Source organism: Macrotis lagotis, chromosome 1 (genome assembly GCF_037893015.1).
Source record: "Macrotis lagotis isolate mMagLag1 chromosome 1, bilby.v1.9.chrom.fasta, whole genome shotgun sequence".
Classification (NCBI taxonomy): Eukaryota; Metazoa; Chordata; class Mammalia; order Peramelemorphia; family Peramelidae; genus Macrotis; species Macrotis lagotis.
In genome coordinates this window covers 399,522,917-399,548,837 of record NC_133658.1, presented here as the reverse complement: position 1 = coordinate 399,548,837, position 25,921 = coordinate 399,522,917, and the positions used below count along the sequence as shown (strand labels likewise).

General features: G+C 37.7%; 1 protein-coding gene and 1 pseudogene across 6 annotated transcripts in view; both read right to left on the bottom strand.

The window, feature by feature from the left end:
- The window catches only part of TNIP1 (TNFAIP3 interacting protein 1), a 70,584-nt gene that overhangs the window by 30,781 nt on the left and 13,882 nt on the right, over positions 1-25,921 (bottom strand). For 4 of the 6 annotated variants that reach the window (XM_074212589.1, XM_074212587.1, XM_074212590.1 and 1 more), the window contains exons 2-4: positions 16,168-16,340; positions 13,144-13,275; positions 6,152-6,240 (exon numbers count right to left, since the gene is read on the bottom strand). In XM_074212589.1, coding sequence (XP_074068690.1) covers positions 6,152-6,240; positions 13,144-13,275; positions 16,168-16,303 — 357 coding nt within the window. In that variant the 5' untranslated portion in view covers positions 16,304-16,340. Of the gene's footprint in view, positions 1-6,151; positions 6,241-13,143; positions 13,276-16,167; positions 16,341-22,431; positions 25,446-25,921 lie in introns of those variants that run through there. The other 2 variants (XM_074212588.1, XM_074212592.1) reach the window with 2 other exon arrangements.
- On the bottom strand, positions 231-6,145 carry LOC141506124 (large ribosomal subunit protein eL31-like; annotated as a pseudogene).

Genomic DNA, 25,921 nt, shown 5'->3' with positions numbered 1-25,921 from the left:
TATCTGACTTGGAAAGTTCACAAAAAACTTCAAATAGCTTACAAAACATTTTTTGCAACATATAATTAATGAACTTCACCAAAGCATAACACTCTTTTCTATGGATACTACTTACTATATAACATTACTTCGCCTAATGTCATGTTTTCCCATAACAAACTTTTAAAAATAATTTTATTCAATAAAAAAACTGCCTTCTCCATTCCCATCTTCCCCCTCCCCCTCCCACAGCAATTTCCCCTACCCCATCCCCTCTACTCTCTAATTGAGAAAGCAAGAAAAACATTAAAAACACTTAGTCAACCAAATTTCTGGATCTGTCATATCCAAAAAAAAAATTATCTCAATTTGTACTCTAAGTTGATATCCTCTCTCTTTCAGAAGGTGGGCAGTGTGCTTCATCCTGAGTCCCTTAGAAACGGTTGTTTTGTTGATGTGCTTTCCTGTCTTTCAAAGTTGTTTAACAATAATGTTATCATATAAATTGTCCTCCTAATTCTGCTCACTTCACTCTAGATTAGTTCAAATAAGTTTTCCCAGATTTCTCTTAAACTATCTCCTTTATCATTTCTTACAGCACAATATATTCCATCATATTCATGAAACAATTTCTTTAGCTATCCCCCAACTATGGGTACCTCCTCGATTTCCAATTCTTTGTCACTGCAAAAGAACTGCTATAATAGTTTTGTATATATGGATGCTTTTCTATTTCTTTGATATAGCTGGGTCAAAGGGTAAGCAATGTTTAAGAGTTTTTTTGGGTAGTGTTCTTAATTTTTTTCCAGATTGACTAGACCAGTTCACAACTACATCAACAATGCATTAATATTCACTGTACTTTTTTCATCAACCACGCCAATCTATTATGTATGTTGTTTTTAATTTGCATTTTTCTAATTTTTAGTTATTTAGAACATGTTTTCCTATATCTATTGATAACTTGGTCTCTTTCCTCTGAAAATTGCCTGTTCATATCCCTTGACTACTTATTGATTGAGAAATGGCACTTATTCTTATTAATTTAAATCATTTTATATCTATATATATCTATATGTATATCTATATCTATCTATCTATCTATCTATCTATCTATCTATCTATATCTTTATCTATAGATATATATATGTGTGTGTGTGTGTGTGTGTGTGTTAGAAATAAGACTTTTATCCAAGAAACTTGCTGCAAGGTTTTTTCTTTTTACCTATGTCACTTTTAATTTTAGCTGCACTGATTTCACTTGTGCAAAAATTTTTTCATTTTATATAACCAAAATTCTTCATTTTATTTACCATCATCCTCTCTATCTCTTATTTGATTATGAAAATTTTCCTCATCCAAATTTCTGAAGACCCTCTAATTTGTTTATGATGTCACCCTCTGGAACTTATCTTGCTCATTGTGAGATACTGGTCTATACCTAGTTTCTGTCACACTACTTTTTAGTTGTCCCAACAGTTTCTGTCAAATATTAAGTTCTTTCCCTAATACATAGAATCTTTAGGCTTATTAAACACTAGACTACAGTGCTCATTTATTTCTATATATTATGTACCTCATCTGTTCTCTGGTCAACCTATTTCTTTTTTTTAAGAAGCTGACATTTTATAACTTTATTTAAATGAAGTTCAATTTAGTTTTCATCCACATTGACTGTAAGCTTTTGAAAGTGGTGACAGACAAAGTAACCAATATATACAGCTTGTTTGGTGAATCTTCATCCTCATTGCATTTCCTGGACAAACACACAGATTTCTTATTCCTTTGGCCCAAACAGCTTTATTGAATCTGGTGTCAATGTAATGGAGTTCCCATTTCTTTCATGGCAACTGTGAATATCCTTTAGAGCCCAAGGAGCTCACTTTTTGAAGCCTACTCCATGAATCCTCTTGTAAATGCTGATGGTATACTCTCTGGTCATCACTTCATTGATAGCAGTACGTCCCTTCTTTTTCTCTCCACCTTTCTTTGCGAGCACCATCCTGCTGGGGACCAGTTTGGAAAGGCAACCTCCTTATTTCTTAACCAGTACCAAACTTTGTAGTATAATTTGAGACCTAGTACTTCCCCCCCAGTCCTCATAACAAATTAAGGATAGTGCAATGGAAAATGTCATCCAAAACTAGAAACTATGAAATCTGAATGCAGATCGAAGTATATTATTTTCACCTTTTTAAGTTTGTTTTTTGCTTTTTTCTTCTTGTGGTTTTTTCCCTTTTTGTTCTGATTCTTCTTTCACAGCATGATGAATACAGAAATATGGGTAACATGACTGTACATGTATAATCTATATCAGATTACTTGCTACCTTGGGGGGGAAGTAAGGATAGGGGAAGAAAACTGTACAAAAATGTATGATGAAAAGTATATCTACATATAATTGGAAAAATAAATAAAAAACAAATTAAGAATAGGTTCTGTCTATATATTATATATTCACATGGAATTATTTAGTATATGTTATTATAGTTCAGGTACTAACTAGTTAGCTATGTAACTTCAGGTGGGCCTCTACCTCCCAACTTTCACTTGATGAACTCTTGAACTTTTCATTGTGGTGGCTTTTATATTAAACTTTCTAAAAATGTATAATATAAGATGTTCTAACTTTTCCCATTGTCCTATATTTCAGCGTTTACTGTCTGCTTCAATTGAAGCTGTCTGCTTCATTGAAACTGTAGACAGTTTTGATCTTGGTGTTGGTTTTGAACTTTAACTAGCTGATAATCTGATTGTATAAACTTATAGACACCTAATTTGGAAGTGTATAAACTGACTATAAGGCCTGGGCTTTAAGGAGATCAAGGACAGAAAGAAAGGGAACACGTGTTCTTTTTTATCAGCACTTTTTGTTGTATCAAAGAACTGAAAACAAAATAGATGGGGAAATGTCTAAACAAACAGGGGGTATATTAATATAAAGGAATTTTATTATAGGATAAGAAATGAAAATGACAAATTAGAGTAATGTGGAAAGATCCGGAGGAACTGATGCAGAGTGAATTGAATACAACTCCCATCTCCCATCTCTTAGCACCAAGATGGTGTAAAGATACAAAATGAGACACATTTTCAAAAAGGGCCAATGTTTAGCTTGTTTAAAGGGCCATTTGTTTAGCTTGACTCTACACATTTGCTTTGGAATTTCTACCTGGAGGAAAGACAGTAGTTTAATGGATAGTGAAAGACATTAAAGAATAGCATCAAGAAATGATTTTTTTTAACAAAAAGAAAACAAAAAGAACCAAAGAAGACTAAGAAATTTTGTTGCTGCCTTGTTAAACTTAACATATGTATGTATATATGTCTTTTATTAAAATTGTATATACACTAATCATCTTTATATCTTGAAATGTTTGAGTTGGTTATGCTTATTAAGTTCACAATAGAAAAGAAAATTTTACAACAAAACAAAAATTATTCCCTTAGAAGAGGCCATTTTCTGTCTATGGACAGTTTCTTTTTTTTGTATGATAGTTCAGTAATCACCAAACCAAATGTCTGATAACTTTCTTTTGAAAAAAGTATTCATAAAATACAGATTACATGCAGTACAAAAAACTGTGACCTTACAATTATAAGAGTTGAACCTTACCCCCCATACCAAGATAAGATCCAAATGGCTACAGGATTTAGGAAAAAAAAAAAACAATACTATAAGAAAATTAGAAGATCAAGGACTAGTTTACCTGTCAGATCTATGGAAAGGGAAGCAGTTTATGACTAAGGAAGAGATGGAGAACATCACCAAAAACAAACTAGATGATTTTGATTACATTAAATTAAAAAGCTTTTGCACTGATAAAATCACTGTAACCAAGATCAAAAGAAATGTAGTAAATTGGGAAACAATCTTTACAACTAATGATTCTGACATAGGATTCATTTCTAAAATATACAGAGAACTTCATATTTTTAAAAGAAAAATCCATTCCCCAATTGACAAATGGTCAAAGAATATACAAAGGCAATTTACAGATGAGGAGATCAAAGCAATCCAGTCATATGAAAAATTGCTCTAAATCATTATTAAAGAAATGTAAATTAAAGCTTCTCTGAGGTACCACCTCACACCTCTCAGACTAGCCAATATGACCAGAAAGGATAATGATCATTGCTGGAAGGGTTGTGGGAAATCTGCGACACTATTACATTGTTGGTAGAGCTGTGAACTCATCCAACCTTTCTGGAGAGAATTTGGAACTCTGCCCAAAGGGCAACAAAAATGTACGTACCCTTTGATCCAGCAATACCACTACTGGGTCTATACCCTGAAGAGATGATGAAAAAGGGTAAAAAAACACTTGTACAACAATATTCATAGCAGCCCTGTTTGTGGTGGCAAAGAATTGGAAATTGAGTAAATGCCCTTCAATCGGGGAATGGCTTAGCAAACTATATGTATGTCATGGAACACTACTGTTCTATTAGAAACCAGGAGGGATGGGAATTCAGGGAAGCCTGGAGGGATTTGCCTGAACTGATGCTGAGTGAGATGAGCAGAACCAGAAAAACACTGTACACCCTAACAGCAACATGGGGCCAATGATAAACCTTGATGGACTCACTCATTCCATCAGTGCAACAATTTGGGGCTCTCTACAATGGAGAATACCATCTGTATCCAGAGAAACAACTGTGGAGTTTGATCAAAGACCAAGGACTATTACTTTAAATTTAGGGGGAAAAACATATCTTATTGTCTGATCTTGCTATCTCTTATACTTTATGTTTCTTCCTTAAGGATATGATTTCTCTCTCATCACACTCAATTCGGATCAATGTATACCACTGAAACAATATAAAGACTGACAGATTGCCCTCTGTGGGGGGGGGGGGGGAGGAAAGTAAGATTAGGGGAAAAATTGTAAAACTCAAAATAAATAAAATCTTTAATTAAGAAGAATTATAAGAGTTGAGTTTATGTAAAAGCTAATCACTTAACTTCAGAGCCCTAGTTTCCTCATGGGTAAGGTTAACAGGTTGAACTATATGACCTCCCAGTTTCTAATTTATGATTCTAAGTGGAGTTCAAATGGAAGAGAGGTTCCATGTAGGTTCTCCTGAAGAAATTTTGCAGATGATTTTGTGATGACTGCATCAAGTCCCAAAATACTAGAGGTCAACAAGATTCATGGCTAGCCAGATAAGATTGACCTGACAATCATCATAGAAAATCATGAAAATACATATTTCCCAAAGTATAATATATATTTCAATGAATATCTCATCAGTTGGTAAAAAATCTTGACCAGTTATTGCAAATGGACAATTGGTTGGATTCAAAATCAAGTAAAAGGAAAATAGGCTGACTATAAGCAGAAAACTATGCAGTGAGCCTTCAATGTGTCCAAGCTCTTTCTCTACATAAAAATTCACCTTTTACACCAAAACTCTTGGTGCAAATCATGAAAGAGCATGATCTGACAATAAAGAAGAGTGGTGTCAAAGCAGAAGCAAACTGTCTTAGATAAACAGTCCTAGTACTGTACTAGAATTTATAAAATATTTAAAAACTAGAGGAAGGTATTCAGTATAATCGGTAGCTCCTTTATGAAGGTTTAAGGAAAGATATGGATGTACACAATGAAATCAGAGATTCACTAAAATATCTTATTTGACAAATGAGGAAACTGAGACCCCTAGAGATAAAATTACTTGTTCAAGATTGCACAATAAATCATTGGAAGAATCAGGATTCACTATATTAATAAGCAGATCTTCTGATTCTGGACTGGTTACTCTGACAATCTGGGAGGGATAGCTAATTTAAACAGTCTGAATTTGGTCTTATTTATCTACTGTGCTCAAATAAGTAAATTCAAAGTAATTTGGGGATGAAAGAGGCACAACAATGAGGGGTTAAGGAAAGACCAACTGAAGATGATGGCATCTGAGCTAAATTTTGAAGAAAGTGAGGAATTCTAAAAGGTAAAGGTAAAGAGAGAAGTATCAATAATTTTTTTTTATTTAAAAGAAATGAAAACAGGAATGCCCATAAATAAAAAGTAGCTTGTCCAAAGTCATACAATAAATGAGTGACTAGGTTTCCTGAATCACGATCCAACTTTTTTTCCATTAGATATTGTTAGCATTTTTTTTAATCTAGAGAATCTGTACAGTATCTATCATAGATGCTGTTGGAACTTACACTGGATGGAGCCTTCTGAATCATAGGTGCCTGCTCATTCCTGGAGTCAGCTGGGTTGACAGGAGGCAACTCAAAGTTTGTATTCCCTCCTGGAGTACAGACAGAAAAGGATGTCAAGTGAATAGACACTCTGACCAGATTTATCAATTTAGACTTTTCTAGCAAAATTCCTAGCAGGTTAGCTTTAGTAATTTGTTTAAGGAAATGGCTGGTTATACCTCCTTAGGGTATACCTCCTTAAGATAGAAGTATATCTTCTTTCCTCAACTTATGGAAACCAGAAGTCTGTAAAAGATAGCATACAACACCATCTCCACCAAAGACTGGGAAAGGTCCTGAGAATCCAGGCCATGTTCCTGCCTGAGCTTTTCAGGCAAACTATATAGTACATATTATATATATATATATATATTATTCTATCATTTATCATAAAAAATCTCCACAAATGGGCAAGCCTCCTACAATCCCTAGGCCTGTCGCTATCAAAAATGAAGCAAAATTTTTCTAACTCCTTTGTTCTAACTTATTTCCCAAGGATCCAATGAAATATCATAGAAAACTCAGGTGAGCAGCCAGTTATAGCTTCTGGGTTAGAGCAGGCATAAGGAAAGAAGAGGTCAAGATCAGATTATATGAAATGGAAAGGTGAACTTGATGTCACAGAACCTCAGCTCAAATAGTTTCGTCCCTTTCTACCTATGAGACCTCATTACTTAGCCTTTTTTGAGTCTCTTACCCTCTTCCTCATCTGTAAAAGGAAGATGGTGGACCCTCTGGCTCCTGAGGTCCCTTTCAGCTTTAGCTCTATGATCCTGTGATTATATGCACTCACAAGGTTGTGACAATGATTCAATGAGATTAAGAAGAGATGGTCAGCAATCTTAAAGAAATTCCTAAATTCTGACTTCCTTGGATGATCTAAAACAGACAGACCCCCTGGGGCTGTGGGTGTTCATGTTATTTATCAGGTCACAACCATTTTGTATCTTGGCTTTCTCATTTGTGAAGTAATAACAACAATTTTTCACATAACAACAACCTTTCAGGGTTGACATGAGGGTTAACTCACTAAAAAGATCATTGACATTTATTGTGGTTGCCACTGAATAGGAAAGGGGCTTGAATAATAAGACAAATTAGATGTAAGGAAAATGTGCTGAAGATTGTCTAACACCGGAATGATCACTAATGCAGATGGTCAACTCTCATGAAAAGCAATCCTCTTTCTAAACCAAAATTAGAATAGAGGCATATGGACAAACAGAATGCCCCCCCAACTCCAGTGTGATCATACATAAATCAAATACTGAATTGAACTGAAATTGAAGAAGGGATTGACTAAGGAAATGAACTATATCAAAACTTTTGCAAAGATTTGTTGCTCTTCTTGTTTGTTTTTCAAAAATGTCCAACTCTTCATAATCCCATCTGGGACTGTCTTGGCAAAAACACTGAAGTGATTTGTCATTCCTTCTCCAGTTCATTTTTACAGATGAAGAAACTAAAACAAACAGGATTAAGTGACTTGCCCAAAGTCACATAGCTAGTAAAAGTGTCTAAGTCTACATCTGAACTCAGGAACTTCTTGACTCTAGGCTCAGTGTTCTATCCATTGTACCACCCAGCTGTCCTTAGCAAGGATATGTTTAATAAAGAAATACACTTTAAGGAATTTCACATATTTTTGCTAATGTTGTTAATTAGACAAACTGAATTATTACATAAACTTAGTAATATATGGATATTGCCTTGGGAAATTATAAGATAAAGTAAAAAAGAAACTTTTTTGATAGCAGTTTTCACCTACTAAGAGCAACATTGTGTCAATTTTTCTGTAGCACTAGGACATCATGGGAGCAAAGTCGGACTAACAAGAGGCTACGTTGACTCTTTTTGGGACTGGAGAAGAGGAGAAAGAAAGAAGAGGTAAAATCATACATGTTTTAATTCTATTATTAAAATGCAAAAAAATTCTTAGGGAAAAACATCAGAAGTCTTCCCTCTTAAAGATTTTTTTTTTAAGTTTTTGCAAAGCAAATGGGGTTAAGTGGCTTGCCCAAGGCCACACAGCTAGGTAATTATTAAGTGTCTGAGACTGGATTTGAACCCAGGTACTCCTGACTCCAGGGCTGGTGCTTTATCCACTGCGCCACCTAAGCCACCCCCTCTCTTAAAGTTTTTAATGAAGGATAAATGAATTTATTATTTGATACTTTTCCCCCACAAAAATAGTGAAAATTGGAGAACTAACCCATCTCTTTGCCTTTCAATGACAATGGGCAGCTAGGTGTGCAGAGCACAGGTGGACAGAGCACTAGCCTTGGAGTCAGGAGGATGGGTGCCCAAATCTAGCCTTAGACACTTCCTACATACCAGCTGTGAGACCTTGGGCAAGTTGCTTAACCCTAGCTGTCTTGCATCCAGGACCATCTCCAGTCATCCTATCCATATCTGGCCATTGGACCCAGATGGTTCTGAAGGACAAAGTGAGGTTGGTAACTTAGCACAGCAACCTCTCACTCAAATCAAATTCATGTGCTTCTCATGGCATCACCTCCCTGATGTCATGATCTTCTTTGAAAATGAATGACAGGTGCGGAGCCAAGATGGCTACAAGAAGGGATCGAGTCTTAGGAGCTCTCTGATAAAAACTCATAAACTAAGGACTCTAACTAAACTTTCCAGAGACAGAACCCACAAAGGGACCCAGTGAGGCAGTTCTCCTATTCAAGGTAACCTGGAAAAGAGCAGAAAGGCTCTGCTCCCTGGGATCGGAGAGGCAGCCTGCCAGAGGGGTGGCCCGCCAGAGCCAAAGAACTTCAGCCTCCCGGAGGCAGCCCCAGGGCGCTGGGAGCCGCGGCTCACAGCAGTGGGGGAGTCTCCAGAGCAACACCCCGAGGAGCACCGGGCACAAAGTGGGGGAACAGCGGGGGACCTCTGCCAGAGCAAGCACGTGGAGCCCAGCCCTCGGGGCACACAGGGAGCAGCTTGGTCTTTCTGCAGCCCAGACTAGGAAACAGAAGCAGGCGGAGCCGGTAAGCAGGAGCCCCCAAGGCATGAGCCCATTGAGCTGAGGGAGGGGAGTGAAGAGAGACTGCAGAGCTTTGTACTAACCTCTGGGGCTCTGACCACATTCAGATCCTGATCACAGTCTAGGCCCCCCCGCCAATAGAACAGCAGGGCCCCCCCCCACCTCAGCCCCATGGCAGAGGGGGATGCTTATGGTCATTCACAGACCAGGAGGGAGGACAGAGCCTCACACACTGAGACCCTTGTGGGAGTGTCCCAAAAGCTCAGGAAGCACCCCAAAACCAGGCTCAGGCTGGGAAAATGAGCAAGCAGAGAAACAAAAAGAAGACTATTGAGAAATATTTTGCAAATGAGCCCAAGAAGGATCAAAATACTCAGTCTGCAGATGAGGAAGCACAAGCTCCTGCATCTAAAGACTCCAAGAAAAACAGAAATTGGGCTCAGGCTATGACAGAGCTCAAAAAAGACTTTGAAAATCAAATGAGGGAGTTGGAAGAAAAACTGGGAAAAGAAAGGAGAGAGATGCAGGAAAAACATGAAAATGAAGTCAGCAGCTTAGTCAAGGAAATCCAAAAAAATGCTGAAGAAAATAGCATGCTAAAAAACAGCTTAGGTCAAATGGATAAAACAATTCAAAAAGTTATTGAGGAGAAGAATGCTTTAAAAAGCAAAATTGGCCAGATGGAAAAAGAGATAAGAAAACTCTCTGAGGAGAACAAATCCTTCAGACAAAGAATAGAATTCAGGGAGATTGATGAATTCACCAGAAATCAGGAATCAATACTTCAAAAGCAAAAAAATGAAAAATTAGAAAAAATGTGAAATATCTCATTGAAAAAACAACTGATATGGAAAACAGACTTAGGAAAGATAATTTAAAAATTATTGGAATACCTGAAAGTCATGATCAGGAAAAGAGCCTTGACATCATTTTCAAAGAATTACTACAGGAAAATTGCCCTGATATTCTAGAAGCAGAGGGCAAAATAGAAATGGAGAGAATCCACCGATCCCCCAGAGAAAGAGATCCCAAAAAACCAACCCCTAGGAATATTATAGCCAAGTTCCAGAACTCCCAAGTCAAAGAGAAAATATTACAAGCAGCCAGAAGGGCACAGTTCAAATATCGTGGAGCTGCAGTCAGGATCACACAGGACTTAGCAGCAGCTACATTGGAAGCTCGTAGGGCTTGGAATACAATATACCGGAAGGCAAAAGAGCTTAGAATGCAGCCAAGAATGAACTACCCAGCAAGACTGAATGTCCTCTTCCAGGGAAAAAGATGGACTTTCAATGAACCAGGGGAATTTCAAATGTTCCTTTTGGAATGGCCAGAGCTGAACAGAAGGTTTGATCTTCAGATACAGGACTCAGGTGAAGCATAGAGATTGGAGGAGAGGGGGGAAATATGAGGGACTTAATGAGGATGAACTGCATGCATTCCTGCATAGAAAAATGACACTGATAATACTCATATGAACCTCCTCAGTTAATAGAGCAGGTAGAGAGAGCTTTTATAGTTGAAGCACAGGAGAAAGCTGAATTTGAAGATAAAATATGATATAAAAATGGAGTCAATAGAAAAAAAGGGAAATGGAATGGGAGAAAGAAAAAGGAGAGGGGGAATAGTCCAAGATATTTCACATAATAAGATTTTTTTTTTATTACAATGAGCTATTGCAATGATATGGAGGGGGGAGGCAAGGGGGAATGAGGGAACCTTTGCTCTCATCAGAGATGGCTAGGAGAGGAAACAGCATATATACTCAATGGGGTATAGACATCTGCAGTAAGAAGGAGGGGGGAGCAGGAGGAAGGGGTGGGGATGTGAATGAAGGAGGAGAGGATGGACCATGGGGGGAGAGTGGTCAGATATAACACATTTTCTTTCTTACTTCATGCAAGGGGCTGGGATTGGAAGGCCTGCCCAGGACCATAGGGCCAGGTGGATTCTGGGCCTAAGGGGTGGTATGGGGGCTCGGGGCCTCTTGGCCCCAGGACCAGGGATCTGTCTGCTGAGTCAGTCAACGACCCTACAGCAGAGTCAGAGTGAAAGGAGAGAGAAAATAAGAGTACATGGTAGTGGAGAAATAAGAAAGGAGGGAGTTGCGATCAGCAGTGGCAATGGTGGAAAAATATGGAAGTAACTTTTGTGATGGACTTATCATAAAGAATGAGATCCACCTGTGACAGAATTGTTGGTGTTGGAACAAACACTCAAGCACATCTTTTGTTATTATTATTTGGGGGAGGGTGCAGGGCAAGTGGGGCTGGATGGCCTTCCTGGGGCCACATAGCAGGGTGATCTTTGGGTATCTGGGGCCAGATTTGGACCCAGGTGCTCCTGGCTCAAGGGCCAATGCTCTGTCTGCCACCCAGCCACCCCTACTATGATTACTATTTTATTTTATTGGGTCTTTTTTTTTCTTTTTTTGGTTTTTGCAGGGCAGTGGGGATCGGATGGCTTGCAAGTCACATGGCTGGGTGATTGTTGAGTTTACGAGGCTGGATATGGGCTTGGGTGCTCGTGGCTCCAGGGCTGGTGCTTCATCCATTGCGCCACCTGGCCATACCTACAATTATTACTATTATTTTTTTTAATTTTAATTTTTTTCTCTCCCCTTTACTTTTTTCGCCCAAGTAAGTCTATCTATATTCATGGGGGGAGGAGGGGTATTTTGTTTACTTGTAAACAAGAATATTTTATTAATGTAAAAGCATTTATACAAAATGAGAATAAAAAATAAATTAAAAAAAAGAAAAAAAAAGAAAATGAAGAACAACCATTTATATGTCAGTACATACAAAGTTCTCTGATTTTGCCAATGTAGGATAACTAGGTATGTAAGACTTTAGAGAAATTCCTGAGGTGTAAGATAAGTGATTTACCCATAGTCACTTAGCATTAAGTGTGAGAGGCAGGATCTGAACTTGTGCCTTTAACTCCAGGTCTAGCAGTCTCTCCATTAAGCCATGATGTCTCTCAGTCTATAGAAAAAGACACCTAAATGATTCCAGAAAGAAGATCTGGGGCATATAATATCAGAAATGGAATGAATCTGAGAACATAGGCCATAAAATACCTGAAAAGGACCTGAGAACACAGATGTTAAGAGTTCAAAGGAGACTCAGAGATGATCTAACCTAAAACTAATGTGGTAGAAAAGAACAGTGACCCCAAGAAAACTAGCTTTCTTTCTTTCTGCTAAGCAACAGCAGAATACAGTTGTTGTTATTTTTTTCTAAAAGGCTATGAAATCATTTTCAAGTAGTTAAAAATTGGAATAGCTTTCCTCAAAGGATGACAAATTCCTCACCACTGGAGGTATTTAAGAAAAGACTAGAGAAACATTTGTGGGAAATAATATAATATAATGTAACATAATTCATTATAAGGTGGATTAGATGGTTTCTAGTTCTTCTGGGCCTTTCCAGCCTAGAATTTCTGTAACTCTTAACCTCTTCATTTTATAAAGGTTGAAACTGAGACTCAAATTGTAGAAGTGTCAAAATCCAAAGTTGTGTGGGGTGTGGCAGCACACATCTGTAGTCCCTGCTATCTGGATGAAGCTGACAGACCTCTTGACTATGGAAATTCTGAGCTGCTGTGAGCTAAACTTTCTATTCAGGTGTCTGAAAGAAGTAATAAGTGAAATATGGTGAGCTCCCAGAAGCAGAGAGGCTATGAAGTTGCCTGAGAAAAAGTGAATTGACCCAGGTCAGAAATGGAGAAAATCAAAATTCTCTGCCAATTAGTAGTGAGATGGGGTTCATAAGCAGCCCATGCATATCCAACCTATATAAGACAAGAAGAGTCAATCTCCTTTTAAAAAAATAGATCATAACTGGGATGAGAGCATGGACAAATATGCAAGCATACAATGAACTTCAGGATGATAAATATACTCATTCTTTGAAACACACAGGGACTCCCATCCCAGGATAACCCACTGCCATCATACCTGTGAGCTCAGCTAGGTGGTCAAAGGAAGATGAGGGAGGAGATGGCTGGAGAAGCTCATTGTCTTTAGCCAGTTCCTCTACCTTTTGACGCAGCTTGGATGCCTCCATCTGGGACTCCTCCAACAGTTCCCCTGGGGCAAGAGGGGGAGAAAAGTGCAGGAAGGAAGTTTAGTCCCTACCTGACCAAAGTCTATTGTTTACCATGGACCTAGAACTAAAAAATTCTACCAAACTGACTAAATCCCAATTCTGAATATTCCAGTTCAATGTCTTGGATTCCCCCCCCCCTTTTCCCATGGTTGAAGGTACTTGGTAGAAGAAGAGATAGTAAGTGGAGGAAACAAAAACCAAACCAAGCCACCTTAGCTGCCTGTTGACAGCATGGCTTGTGTGGATAGGGAAAAACTTATTTAAAATGAAAACTCTGGTTTTGGGTGATAATTTTCAATTATCCTGGGATATGGATTAGTTGAAAATATAACTATCCCTCCCCAAACCCATGAGAATACTAAACTGAATACTAAAGATGGCCATTTGTCCTAAGGTCTTCTTGAACTCCAAGGACTTAAGACCAAATATCTCTGCCCAGTTTTCTGTGAAAGCAGGGAGTTTTCCCACATCTACCACTAAAGATCCTGCCATAAGGGCCAGCCCACAGTCCCCAAAAGTTAAACCTTACAAGAAAGACAGGGTTTGGATATTATAAAACTCAAGGATTTGGGTGTGGAAAGAAAGAGGATAGGAAAGAAGAGTTATTTAGTGGTGGAAATATAAGTGGGCATGAAAGAAGCAGAGAGGCTATGAAGTTGCCTCAGGGCTGCAGGAAGGGGAATAAAAGCTAAAGTCAGAGCGCTTCCTTCAGGATAGAATGACACCAGTGTATTTTGGATAAGATTAGCTGGCATGTGACAGTGAGCAGAGTTTGTAGGGGAAAATACCATGAGATTATGTGGAGAGGCCATCTAAAGCTCAAAGGCATGGTGTTATTTGTGGCCCCTTGAGTAATAAAGTCAGAGTCCCTCTCCCCTTGTGTCTTATTATAGTAAAAGGGAATAGTCACAGATGAATGCATTTGGTTAGGCTTGAAAATCACAGAAGGTACCAGAAGTAGAGGAGTAAATGATTATAGAGCTTTTGTGTTTCAAACACAGCCTAGAACTGCTGATCTGAATTAGGTGGGTTTATTCCCATTTATCTATCCTTAGAAAAAGATACGAAGAAGCAGTCATAGGCACAAACATTGCTTCAACCCTACCACTATCTCACTTTTCTCCCATTGGAAGATGGGGTACAAATAACTCTGATAACTAGGAGAGAAAGGAGCATTTTAGTATAGACTTCATTATGGAGGTCTGAAAAATAACTTGCATAAATGACCATAGGCTCAGTCATAGCACAACTGACCCTTTTTTTTTTTGGTTTTTGAGACAATCAAGGTTAGGGGACTTGCCTAGGGTCACAGAGCTAGTAAGTGTCTGAGACTTAATTTGAACTCAAGTCCTCTTGACTTCAGGGCTGTTGTTCTACCCACTGAGCCACCTAGAGGTCCCTTCTTGCACTGCCTTTCTAAATGAAAATTAGAGCCACCATTTCTCTCCCCTACTCCTATCTATAGATAATTTGTTAGGATAGCCCTTAATTAGCAGGAGGTACTTGGTAGGAGAAGAAGCAAGAAACAAGGGTATCTAAGAGAGCAGGAAAAGCTCACTTCAGAAGTCCCCTACATGCCATGTCAACCTGTGATTCTTAAATCACAGTACAAGTCATAGCAGTATTTCCTGGAGAGACTGTAGCATGAGTCAAGCCAGAATGGCAGATCTTGCTTCCTCCACCCCATGGTGATAGAACAGAACTCTAAGATCTTTTTTTTTTTTGCAAGGCAGCGGGGTTAAGTGGCTTGCCCAAAGCCACACAGCTAGGTAATAATTAAGTGTCTGAGGCTGGATTTGAACTCAAGAACTCCTGACTCCAGGGCCAGTGCTTTATCCACTGGGCCACCTAGCCACCCAAGAACTCTTAAGATCTAAAAAAAAAAAAATCTCATAAGCTAGGCAGCTTCCTCAGGGTCTTTTGCAAATGAGGTCAAAGGGAGAAAGCATCCCAACAGTCATAAGACAAGGTTAATAGAGAGGGAGATGGGATGACGTATCTTCATTCCCCTGAATCCCCCAAACCAGAAGAAGATGACTAATAAGGTAAATGGATGGTAAATCTAGCTACCCAAGATCACAGCACCCTTCACTGGGGATCAACTACCAGAAACCCAACAGATTACACATTTCTCTTTTTTTTGGGGGGGGGGGGGGTTGCAAGGCAATGGAGTTAAGTGACTTGCCTAAGGTCATACAACTAGGCAATAATTAAGTGTCTGAGATCAAATTTGAACTCAGATCCTCCTGACTCCAAGGCCAGTGCTCTATCCACTGCGCCACCTAGCCACCCAGTGGATTACACATTTCTAAAAGGTATTTATCCTTTTATCTCTGAGTACTTAGTTTGGGATCTTGCACACAGCAAGCAATGAATAAATGAATGAATAGGACATGGAGCTGAAATGCTGACTAAACATGTCATTGTGGGCCCTGTTTCTCTCCTGTATAATTCTGGAAATTAGGACTCTCAAGTTAAGACTTTTGCCCCTAAAGCCCCCAGTGGCACCCCCACAAAATGTTATACAGAACACTGAGGACCTGCGCTCAGGCCACAGGCAATCCCTCTTCCCTCCATCTCCTATCTCTAGAGTAAGAACAAAAATAAAGGTTCTCCTTCTCCCTCCTCTTCTTCATCTTGTCAATTTGGGGACAGCAGGAAAACTACTTCACCTGAGCTTTTAAAGAAGGAGTTATTGATCTAGAGAGGTCCTTGGGTAAGTCTTGGATTCACAAAAAAGCAATAGGTCAACTTCAAGGAACCAAGAATAGGTAAGTTCTCATAAGTAAAGGTCTTCATGGAGCAGGAAAATCCTGGAGTACACTTGGGATGAAGAGGAAGGAAAGAGAGGGTTGGTGGGTTGTCTGCATTACCTAACATCTTTATCCCTTGCATTTTTTCTTTCAGTCGAGAATTCTCCTCCACTAGATGCTCAAAAGTTGTAGATGCCTCTCCTTGCTTGCCCTTACCACCGGGGTCGTAGATCCGATATGGTCCTCGCCCTTCCATGGGGGCAGCTTGGCCACCAGACCTCGTGCCCACCTGACTGTAAAGACAACAGCAGGATATCAGAGCCACTTGGATCAGCACTCTGTCCATTTTCTGGCACCAATGAATCTCTTCCCCCAGTCAAGTCTACTCTAGGACATGACACTCCAAAGACCAAAAGACTTGGAGACAAAAAACAAAACAAAACAAAACAGTTTTCAGAGCTTGGCAGATATATATCTGTGGAAAGAAGTCAAGAGGGCAGAGACCTGGGAGAAGGTATTTGGCTACCATCTCCAACTAATGGAGTGTCCTTTTCTTTGTAAAACATAGAGAACCAGAATCAGGAACAACCATTTTTCTATTCCTTAAAAATCAATAATAATCTTGTCCTCAGGATTGTAAATTAAAGAATAACTGAATCTTCCTTTATGCCCAAAATCAAAGAAACTAAAGTGACCAGCACAAGATAATAAAGCAAATTTTCTGAGATACAGAACTTATATCTTCCAACTTCCAGTCCAGGCTGTCATAAAAGTCCTCCCTCCTTTAAAATCTCTATGAGGAACATCTGCAGTACTCTCTAAGCATGTGGCCAGCCCCAATTAACATCTATCTGGGATTATGTCCTTTAAATTAAATTAAATTTAATTTAATTAAACCACAATTTCACCTCTTAAAATCTCTACCAAGCTCGTATCAGATATCTTAAGAAAAGAAACAACCTAAAAGTGAGACACAAAAATTACTTTCCTCCAAAACAAGACTGAAACTCCCCTCCTGCCTTCTTCCCCCACCCCCTCACAGTACTTCCCAGAGTAGGGTAGGGGACCGCATAACATAATAAAAAAGGCTGATTATGGGGGCTGCTCACAACCCAGACAGACAAATGAGTAGGCCCAGAAATAACCACAATGAGTTCTAGGAGAGGTTATGTTACTAAAACAAAGTGCAAAGGATTTGAAGGGAGGAGTGACAATAGCAGCAATGGGATATGTGAGTCTGTACTTCAAACCCAGATGTTAAACAAGGACTGAGAAGATGGCACAAGTTTAATCATAGATATCTCGACAAAACCCTAAAATGGATAGCATCTCTCAAAATTACTTCATTGCATACTTTATAGAACTTGAGACTTATGTGATAAACTACATATCCCTGTGTTCACAGAATGAATGGGCAGTAGCTGCCAAGCTTCCAAAGATTCTTGATTCTTGTCACTCCCAAATCTAAGTTTTGCATAGATTAGGGTCCCTGGGATTTGCTTTCTCTGGATCCACCATGTGCTATTGACAAGGCAGAAGATAAAACTTCAGTACCAACTGGCAAAAAAGTGGAAGAGATTTCTTTACATGGTTTATTGGTCACCAGATATGACTAATTTTCTGGATATTTACTATAATCCTAAACCAAAGGAACCTCTCAGAACACCAAAGCAATGAAGACCAGAAATAAGTGTAAGCCAGAAAATCTAGAATCCAAAAGAAATCATAAGACTGCTTAACTATTGTCATGGAAATGCTAGGCAAAAAGAAAATAGTTACATTTTGTGCCTTTATAATAGACTACATCATGAGCTAGCTGGCTTTGTTCTGAGAAAAAATGTTTTTGTAATATTCCTTGCTAGTATCTCTGAAAAACAGTCCTGAGTAAAGTCCTCCCTCATATCAAACCTTGAATTTATAACAGCTATCTGTGAACTCAATAGCTGCCAGGAGAATCCCACAAAAACTGGGAAACAGGGACAGGAGTCCAACATGATAACAAATTGTTAGCTATGTTTCTCAAAACAAACCCTTGTTACCCCTGAATACACTGAGATAAACTCTCATCACTATATCTGCACTGGCCCTTAGAACCTTTTCCCAGGACACAGGTCACCCCCCCCACCCCGTATCCTTTATAAATCCTAGCTTTCCCCTGCTAGCTGCTTATCCATTAGGGAGAAAGCCCACAGGCAGTAACTTTGCACCCTGCAAAATAAAACTTATCTGTCTCTTATCCTCTGGACCTTGAGGATTTTAACACTAAAAGATATTTGGCCCCCCCTTGTTCTTCATTTCAGAACTTTATTCTAAATAAATATGAGCACCAGAAAAATGAAGAACACTCTAGAACAAGGGGGCCCCAAAATACTTTAGTGTTAAAATCCTGAAGGTCCAGGTTTGGTTTCTCCACCTCTACTTTAGAGAATCAGACTGTTGATATGACTTTCCCTTTGACCACACATTCTAAATATACCTATTTCCATAAATCCAAATGTTCACTTACACTTTGGTTTCAAGTTGATCCCTGACCATCCTAGTCACACTACCAACTTCGACTCCCCTAAAATGGAACACCATGAATGAATTCTGTAATCTTAATATGACCTCAACAAGGCAAATTTAATTTCCTACATTTTGCACACACTTTATATTTCTACTAATAGTCTAAAAATCACATGAGATTTTGAGGCTACCAGAGCCAGCAGTAAGAAGACTACCAAGAGGGAAAAAAAATAGTTTTTTTTTTCCTTTAGTTTTTTAGGGCAGCAAGCCAGAGCCAGGAATAGCTGGTTAATCTTTCCACATCTTTACTGTCCCTGCTCCAGGGTCAGCATCCTTTTTCAAAAGCAAAATTTAAGCTATTCTAGCATAGTTAGGTTACAGACTATTAAAGGTCTCAATGGTACAATGTCTCTAATAGAATCCTACAGATAAACCAAACAAGGAATAAGAAAGTTCAGCAACTCGAGATAGCTAGAAATTCACACCAAATAAATTGAAATAATCAAAACAAGAAGAAAGGAAATAAATTCTCAAAAGGTCTCCAGAAGGAAAGAAAAAGAAAGATTTAAGAAATAAACAAGCAAAGAGAAGTTTCCCATATATAACTAAGATATACTAAATAGACTAAGAAGAGAGGAATTCTATACATACATACATTCTTTTTTTTTTAAAGGTTTTTGTAAGGCAAATGGGGTTAAGTGGCTTGCCCAAGGCCACACAGCTAGGTAATCATTAAGTGTTTGAGGCTGGATTTGAACTCAGGTACTCCTGACTCCAGGGTCAGTGCTCTATCCACTGCGCCATATATATACATACATTCTTATAATACATGAGAGAACAGAATGGACACAAGAACCATCAGCATGGTTGAAGACCTTATAAAAAAAATAGAGGAAGAGATAAGGAGATAAAAAATAAAGGAAAATAAAGTAAATAATCTTAGAAGTTAAGTTTAGAAAAGTATTAAAATTCTTAAAGAAATCAATAACTTAAATAAAGGAATATTCAGTACCTATTTTGGAGTCCTGACAACAAAATAAAAATAATTGTATTGCCCAAGTTAATTTATGCTTTAATGCTATAACCAAACTATCAAAGAGATATTTTAGAGAAATCAATAAAATAATAACAATTCCTTTAAAAAAGAATATATTGCTTTAATAGGGAAATTATGAAAAAAACTAAAAATGAAGGGGGAATAATACTTTCAGACCTCAAACCATATTGTACAAGCAGACATCCAAACCGTTTGGCAATGATTAAAAAACATAAAGGTAGATCAATAGAACAAACTAGACAAGGGAGAATCATAAACAATGGAATTCAACAAACCACTGTTCAATAAAACAGAAGCAATAAATAGGAAACAACTCTTTATTAGGTAAAAACTGATAGTGAAAAATGGAAAGCAGGCCAGCAGAAATTAGGGTTAGATCAATATCCTAAACCATACTCCAAAATACATTTTAAATGGATATATGACCTTAATATTAGAGATCATTCCATCAAAAAATTAGAAAGAAAGTAAATCAAATACCTCTCATATGATGCATGGGAGATATATATATATTTAACCAAACAAGGGAGAAAAGCAATTACAGAAAATGAAAGTTAGTTTTGATTACATGAAAAAAAGCTTCTATACAAACTAAATTAATGCACCTGAGGTAAAAAGGGAAATACTGGAATGGTTAAAAAGTCTTTATATCAAATTTCTCTGATAAGGCCTTGTTTGCAAGATACATAACCAATTCAGCTAAAAGCTTAAAACTAAACTAAGATTTTTGGGCTATCTGGTATAATATGATCAAAAGTCATTTCCTCATAGATACCGTGAATGGTCAAAGAATATGAGCAAATAGTTCTCAAAAGAATTGCAAACAACTAAAAATCTCTTAAAAGAATTGCCAAATCAAGAATAATAAGTGAAATGCAAATCAAAACAACGCTAAGGTATATCACCTTAAATCCTGTAAACTAACAAGAATGACAAAAAATAGGAATAGTCAGTGTTGGAGAGGCTGAAAAAAGGCACAGCAGGAAATTATTAGCAGATAAGTAAATTAGTACAACCATTTTTTAAAACAATGTGGAATTATGGAAATAAAATGATTAAAATGTCCATTTTAATTCAGAGATGGCAATATTAGACATATATACCATGAAGGTCACTGATAAGAAAGTTCTCATATACACTAAAATATTTATAGCAAGACTTTATATGATTGCTAAGAATTGAAAATAAAGTAGACAGATGTCCATCAACTGGGGAATGACTAAACAAATTGTGTTATGTGGACATAATACATATTATTGAGCTCTGAGAAATGTGATGATTACAGAGAAGCCTGAAAAGATACATAAGTGTATATAAAAATATCTATACATATATATAATGTAAATGAAAAGGACGACCACAAAAAAAACCAAGTGTTGCAAAATTATAAAGAACAAGCATGTCTCAAAAAAAAAAAAAAAAGAAAAATGAGAAGCCACTCCAACCTCACCGTTTGCAAAAGTAGGAAATTTGCAAGTATATACATTACACACAAGAGAGTTGAATAATGGGGGGGATACCAAAGGATGAGCAGCCCTCACACTAGGGATACTAGTCCTCCCTAAATACCAGGAACCAGAGGATAACCTATGCAAAGACACAAAAACCAGTAAGGGCAAATAAAAAGGCCAATTTGGTAGAAACATGGAGTATATAAAGGGGAAAACATGTAATAATCCTGGAAAATTAGACTGAAATCATATTACAAACTTCTCTGGGTCACAGTTTTCTCAACTGTAAAACAGGAGGGTTGTATATAGATGAAGGGTTCATAATCTTTTTGAATCACAGGTCCTATGGTTGACTGTGAAGTTGGAAAACCTCTTTTCAGAATAATTTGTTTTTTGAAATTCATAATTGAAAGAAATGCTAACTATCTGAAATTAGTGACAATAGAGATGCAATTTTTCCAACTTCATGGAGTCCACAGAATCTATTCATGGATCCCTTGGGGGTTAACAACTGCTAGATTAGAAGATTCCTAAAATTCATTCTAGTTCTAATTCTATAATCTTATGAACTCAGAAATATGATTGCCACACACTCCTCAGTATTATACAGCTTTATTCATTAGCAACAAGAAAGCAAATACTGCACTACTATATATATATATATACATATATATATATATACACATATAAATATTAAAATGCAAAGGTAAATGGCATATATCCAAGAATAACTTATCCTACCTTAGCATTTTCCTAATAAAATAAATGTCTTTTAACCATTCTTAACCTTTTTTTTTTGGAGACTGCTAAGTGGTACTGTAGATAAAGAGTTCAAATCCAGTCCCAGACACTTACTTAGCTGTGACCCTGGGTAAGTCATTTAACCCTGTTTGTCTTAGTTTTCTCATCTATAAAATGAGCTTTAGAAGGAAATGACAAACCTCTGCCAAGAAAATTCCAACAGGAGTCATGAAGAGTCAGACATAACTGAAAATAACTAAACAAAAAACCTTTCTTTACATCATAAACCCTCATCAATCTGGTAAAGCTTTTGAATGCTTTCTCAAAATTGTAAAGAAGGAAGAATTTGTTGTACACTTATTATATACCAGGCACTTTGCTCTGAATGCTTTGTAGATATATTATCTAATTTGATCCTCACAACAATGCTACATTTCAATTAGAGATTAACAAGAATAAAGTCATATATGAGGCAGCTAGGTGGTGCAGTGGATAGAACACAGGCCCTGGAGTCAGGAGAACCTGAGTTCAAATCCTACCTCAGATATTTTATAATTACCTAGCTGTGTGACCTTGGACAAATCACTTAACCCCACTGCCTCACAAAAACAAACAAAAATAAAGTCATACCTTTTAAATTCCCATCTAGATTCATAGATCCCCCTGAAATCTTTTGCAAGTTGGAAACCCTGCTAACAGAAGTTTCTCCTCTCTCATTATAAATGGTACCAAAGGGCAAAGCAGGCAAGCCAGACAGTTCTTCACCCACAGAGAAGATTCTCTTTCCTCCAATCAGCTCACAGCAGTAGTACTTTCCTCTAATCCACTCCTTTCAACAAAGTCTCTTTTCCTCTCCCCTTTTTTCCCTCCTTCCCAGTCTAGGTTCAGAAGTGCAAGGCGCTAAGTTACTGTCTCAGCTTTCAGTTCAGTTGTCCATGTCTTCCTCTGCTTAGGGGTCTCATCCATTTATTCTAGCTTCTATTCTTCCCTCCAGTGATTCTCTTGTCTTCTCTTCTCACATGACTTCTACTCTGCTTCTGTTCACTAGCTCTCCTGCTTTAAAACAGTTTCTCAAGGTGTTAAATGACTCACCTTGACCTTAAGATGAGAAACTAAGTACCTGTATTTCTATCAAGAATAACACAAAGTTATTATGCAACAGTCCAACAGTACTAAAAACAGTTTTTTGAAGCAGTTTCCTAGCAATAAATTCCAGTCGTGAAAATAGTCATATTCAAATTAACTGCTAGGAAACAACATACTGCATTCTTCCTTATGTAAGTCAATGCTCTTGCTTCTAAATTGCTTTCATTTTAAATGACTGCTTTTTTGATTCTTTTTCAGATTATCCTTTACTTATGCCTAATTTCACTTAGAATCAGCTGTTTGCTCTTCTGTCTCTTTAGTATGGTTTGCTGTAACTATTCATCCCTTTTTCTCCCCTCATATAAACAGCACCCTAGTTCAGGTCCTTATCACCTCTTAATTGTAATACACAAAAGCTTTTCCCTGCCTCCAGTTTACTATTCATTAAGTACATCTCTGCCAAATTGTAATCCCCATGCTCATGTAGCTTCAGTGGCTCCCTATTATCTCAAAGATAAAAACAAACTTCTATTTTTGGCATTAAAAGTCCTTCACAAGTTTGTTCTAATATACTTTCTAAAGTGATTTCACATTATTGCACTTCAGATAGTCTTCATTTAAATGCCTGTGGTACATTACATTTCATCTCCAGTTTTTTTGCCTTTGCAAAGACTATCATCTCTACCTAGAACACTCTCTTTAATTCTATCTTTTGGAATCCCCAGCTCAAGTGCCACCTTTCCTAAAATCTTTTCTGATTTATCTGGACAGTAGTGCTTCGTTTACTGATAAATTACTTCAGATAAATATGTAGATATAAAGAGAAAGAAATAAAAATATCACATTTATTTGTCTGTGTACATGCTGCTTGCCTCAAATAGAAAAAAAAAATTAAGTTCCTTGAAGGCAAGAATAATTCAGGATTTGTTTGCCTCTGCATCCCTAGGGCTTGACCCAAGACCTAGAATATAACAGGCTTACTAAATTGAATTGAGACTAAGCTGGGAAAAGTAGAAAGGAGGGAAGAGAAGGGGATTGCCTCTAGCAAAGGTTGACTGACTAAAAGGTTGATTACCACCACTACCACCCCAAAAAAAGATGGGGAAAGCAAGATCCATTAACTTAGTTCTGGGTTGGAAAAGGAAAGAGGAAACCCTAAGATTGAATTGTTTTAATAATATCAATAGCAGTGCTAACTTTTTTAAACTAAGAAAAATTATAGCAAGATTTGATGGAAGGGAAAACAAATGCAACAAGCTTAAGTGTGAATGTCAATAGGATGACCCATAAAACAGAGGAGAGTGGCAGAAAGGAGAAGGAAGAAAACCCCACAGAACTACATGGAAAAATTACTTAAAATGAATTATTATGCTGCAACTGAATTTTAAAAAAGGGGTGGGGTGAAGGGGCAGCTAGGTTGCACAGTGGACAGAGCACCGGCCCTGGAGTCAGGAGTACCTGAGTTCAAATCCAGCCTCAGAAGCTTAATTATCTAGCTGTGTGGCCTTGGGCAAGACACTTAACCCTGTTGCCTTGCAAAAAAAAAACAACCCCTAAATAAATAAATAAATAAATAAAAGGAGCGAAGATAAGGACAAAAATAAAAATAGACTGAGAGATAAACAAGACATCAGACATTAAAACAATAGTAGTATTAAATATAATTATTCTGATAACTTATCATTGAAGTACTTAAAAGAAAAGCTAGCTAAATTACAAGATTTAGATGGTAAAACACATGCATATACACACCCACACTTATTAACCAATTCATTAGTTCCCATGGATTAAATTATAATCTCTATATAAATTATTCCCAAAACTATAAAGTTAACTAGTCCTAATCCTTATCTTGAATTTCAGCTCTGCATCACCATTTGCTGCTGGACATCTCCACTTTATATCCATTAGCTATTTCTTAAATTTAAAATGTCCAAAAAGGAACTTACTAACCTTTGTCCCTAGAGCCATACTCTCTTCAAACTTCCCTATTCCTTTTTTTTTTTTTTTAGGTTTTTGCAAGGCAATGGGGTTAAGTTATTAAGTGCCTGAGAACTGAACTCAGGTACTCCTGACTCCAGGACCAGTACTCTATCCACTGTGCCATCTAGCCTCCCCTTTCCCTATTCCTCTTTGTTTTTTTAGTTTTTTTTTTTTTTGTAAGGCAAACAGGGTTAAGTGGCTTGCCCAAGGCCACACAGCTAGGTAATTATTAAGTGTCAGAGACCGGATTTGAACCCAGGTACTCCTGACTCCAAGGCCGGTGCTTTATCCACTATGCCACCTAGCTGCCCTTTCCCTATTCCTCTTAAGAAAATCATCTTTACAGTCATTCTCTCTCATTCCATATACAATGTGGTTTGTTACCTTTGATCTGGACTAGACAACTCCTTCCTAACTGGACCATAGATCCTCAGAGCCTATCTGGTCCCACTCTATAGTTGAGGGAAGTGAGATCCTAGAAGATCATGTGACTTATCAAAGACATATGGGAAACAAGCAGGTCAAAATAGGAGCTGAACCCAGGTCCTCCGGAATCAGTTAATTTCCCAATAAACCACATCTCTGTTCCCTTTCCCCGCCCCCCCCCCCCACACACACTCTCTACATAATGCCTTTTGCTGTCTGGCCTACTTTTCCTACCTTACTTTATTTGATGTTGTTCTCCTTTACATGCAAAGAGCAGGCACTTAATAAAATGATAAACCTACCAGAGCAAGCCAAGTAAAAAGGGAAGCAGATGCATTTCTAAGATCTCCAAGAAGATGACCACAGAACCCTTTCTTTCTGAACAGAATGGATCTGATAGACAATAATGAGACTTCTCCAGAACCACTATTCTATGAATATCAAACAGCTTCACTTTTCCTTATTCACTAACCTGTTTGTTTCATCTCACCACCACCTTCCATTCTCCTATTCAAATACTTCTCAGCCTTCATACTGTCTAATGTAATTCTAATAACATCCTATTCCCAAGTGGGGAAATCAAGGCTCTTCCCAATTGCCTCAAGTTAGTAGACTGGTTCCCTAC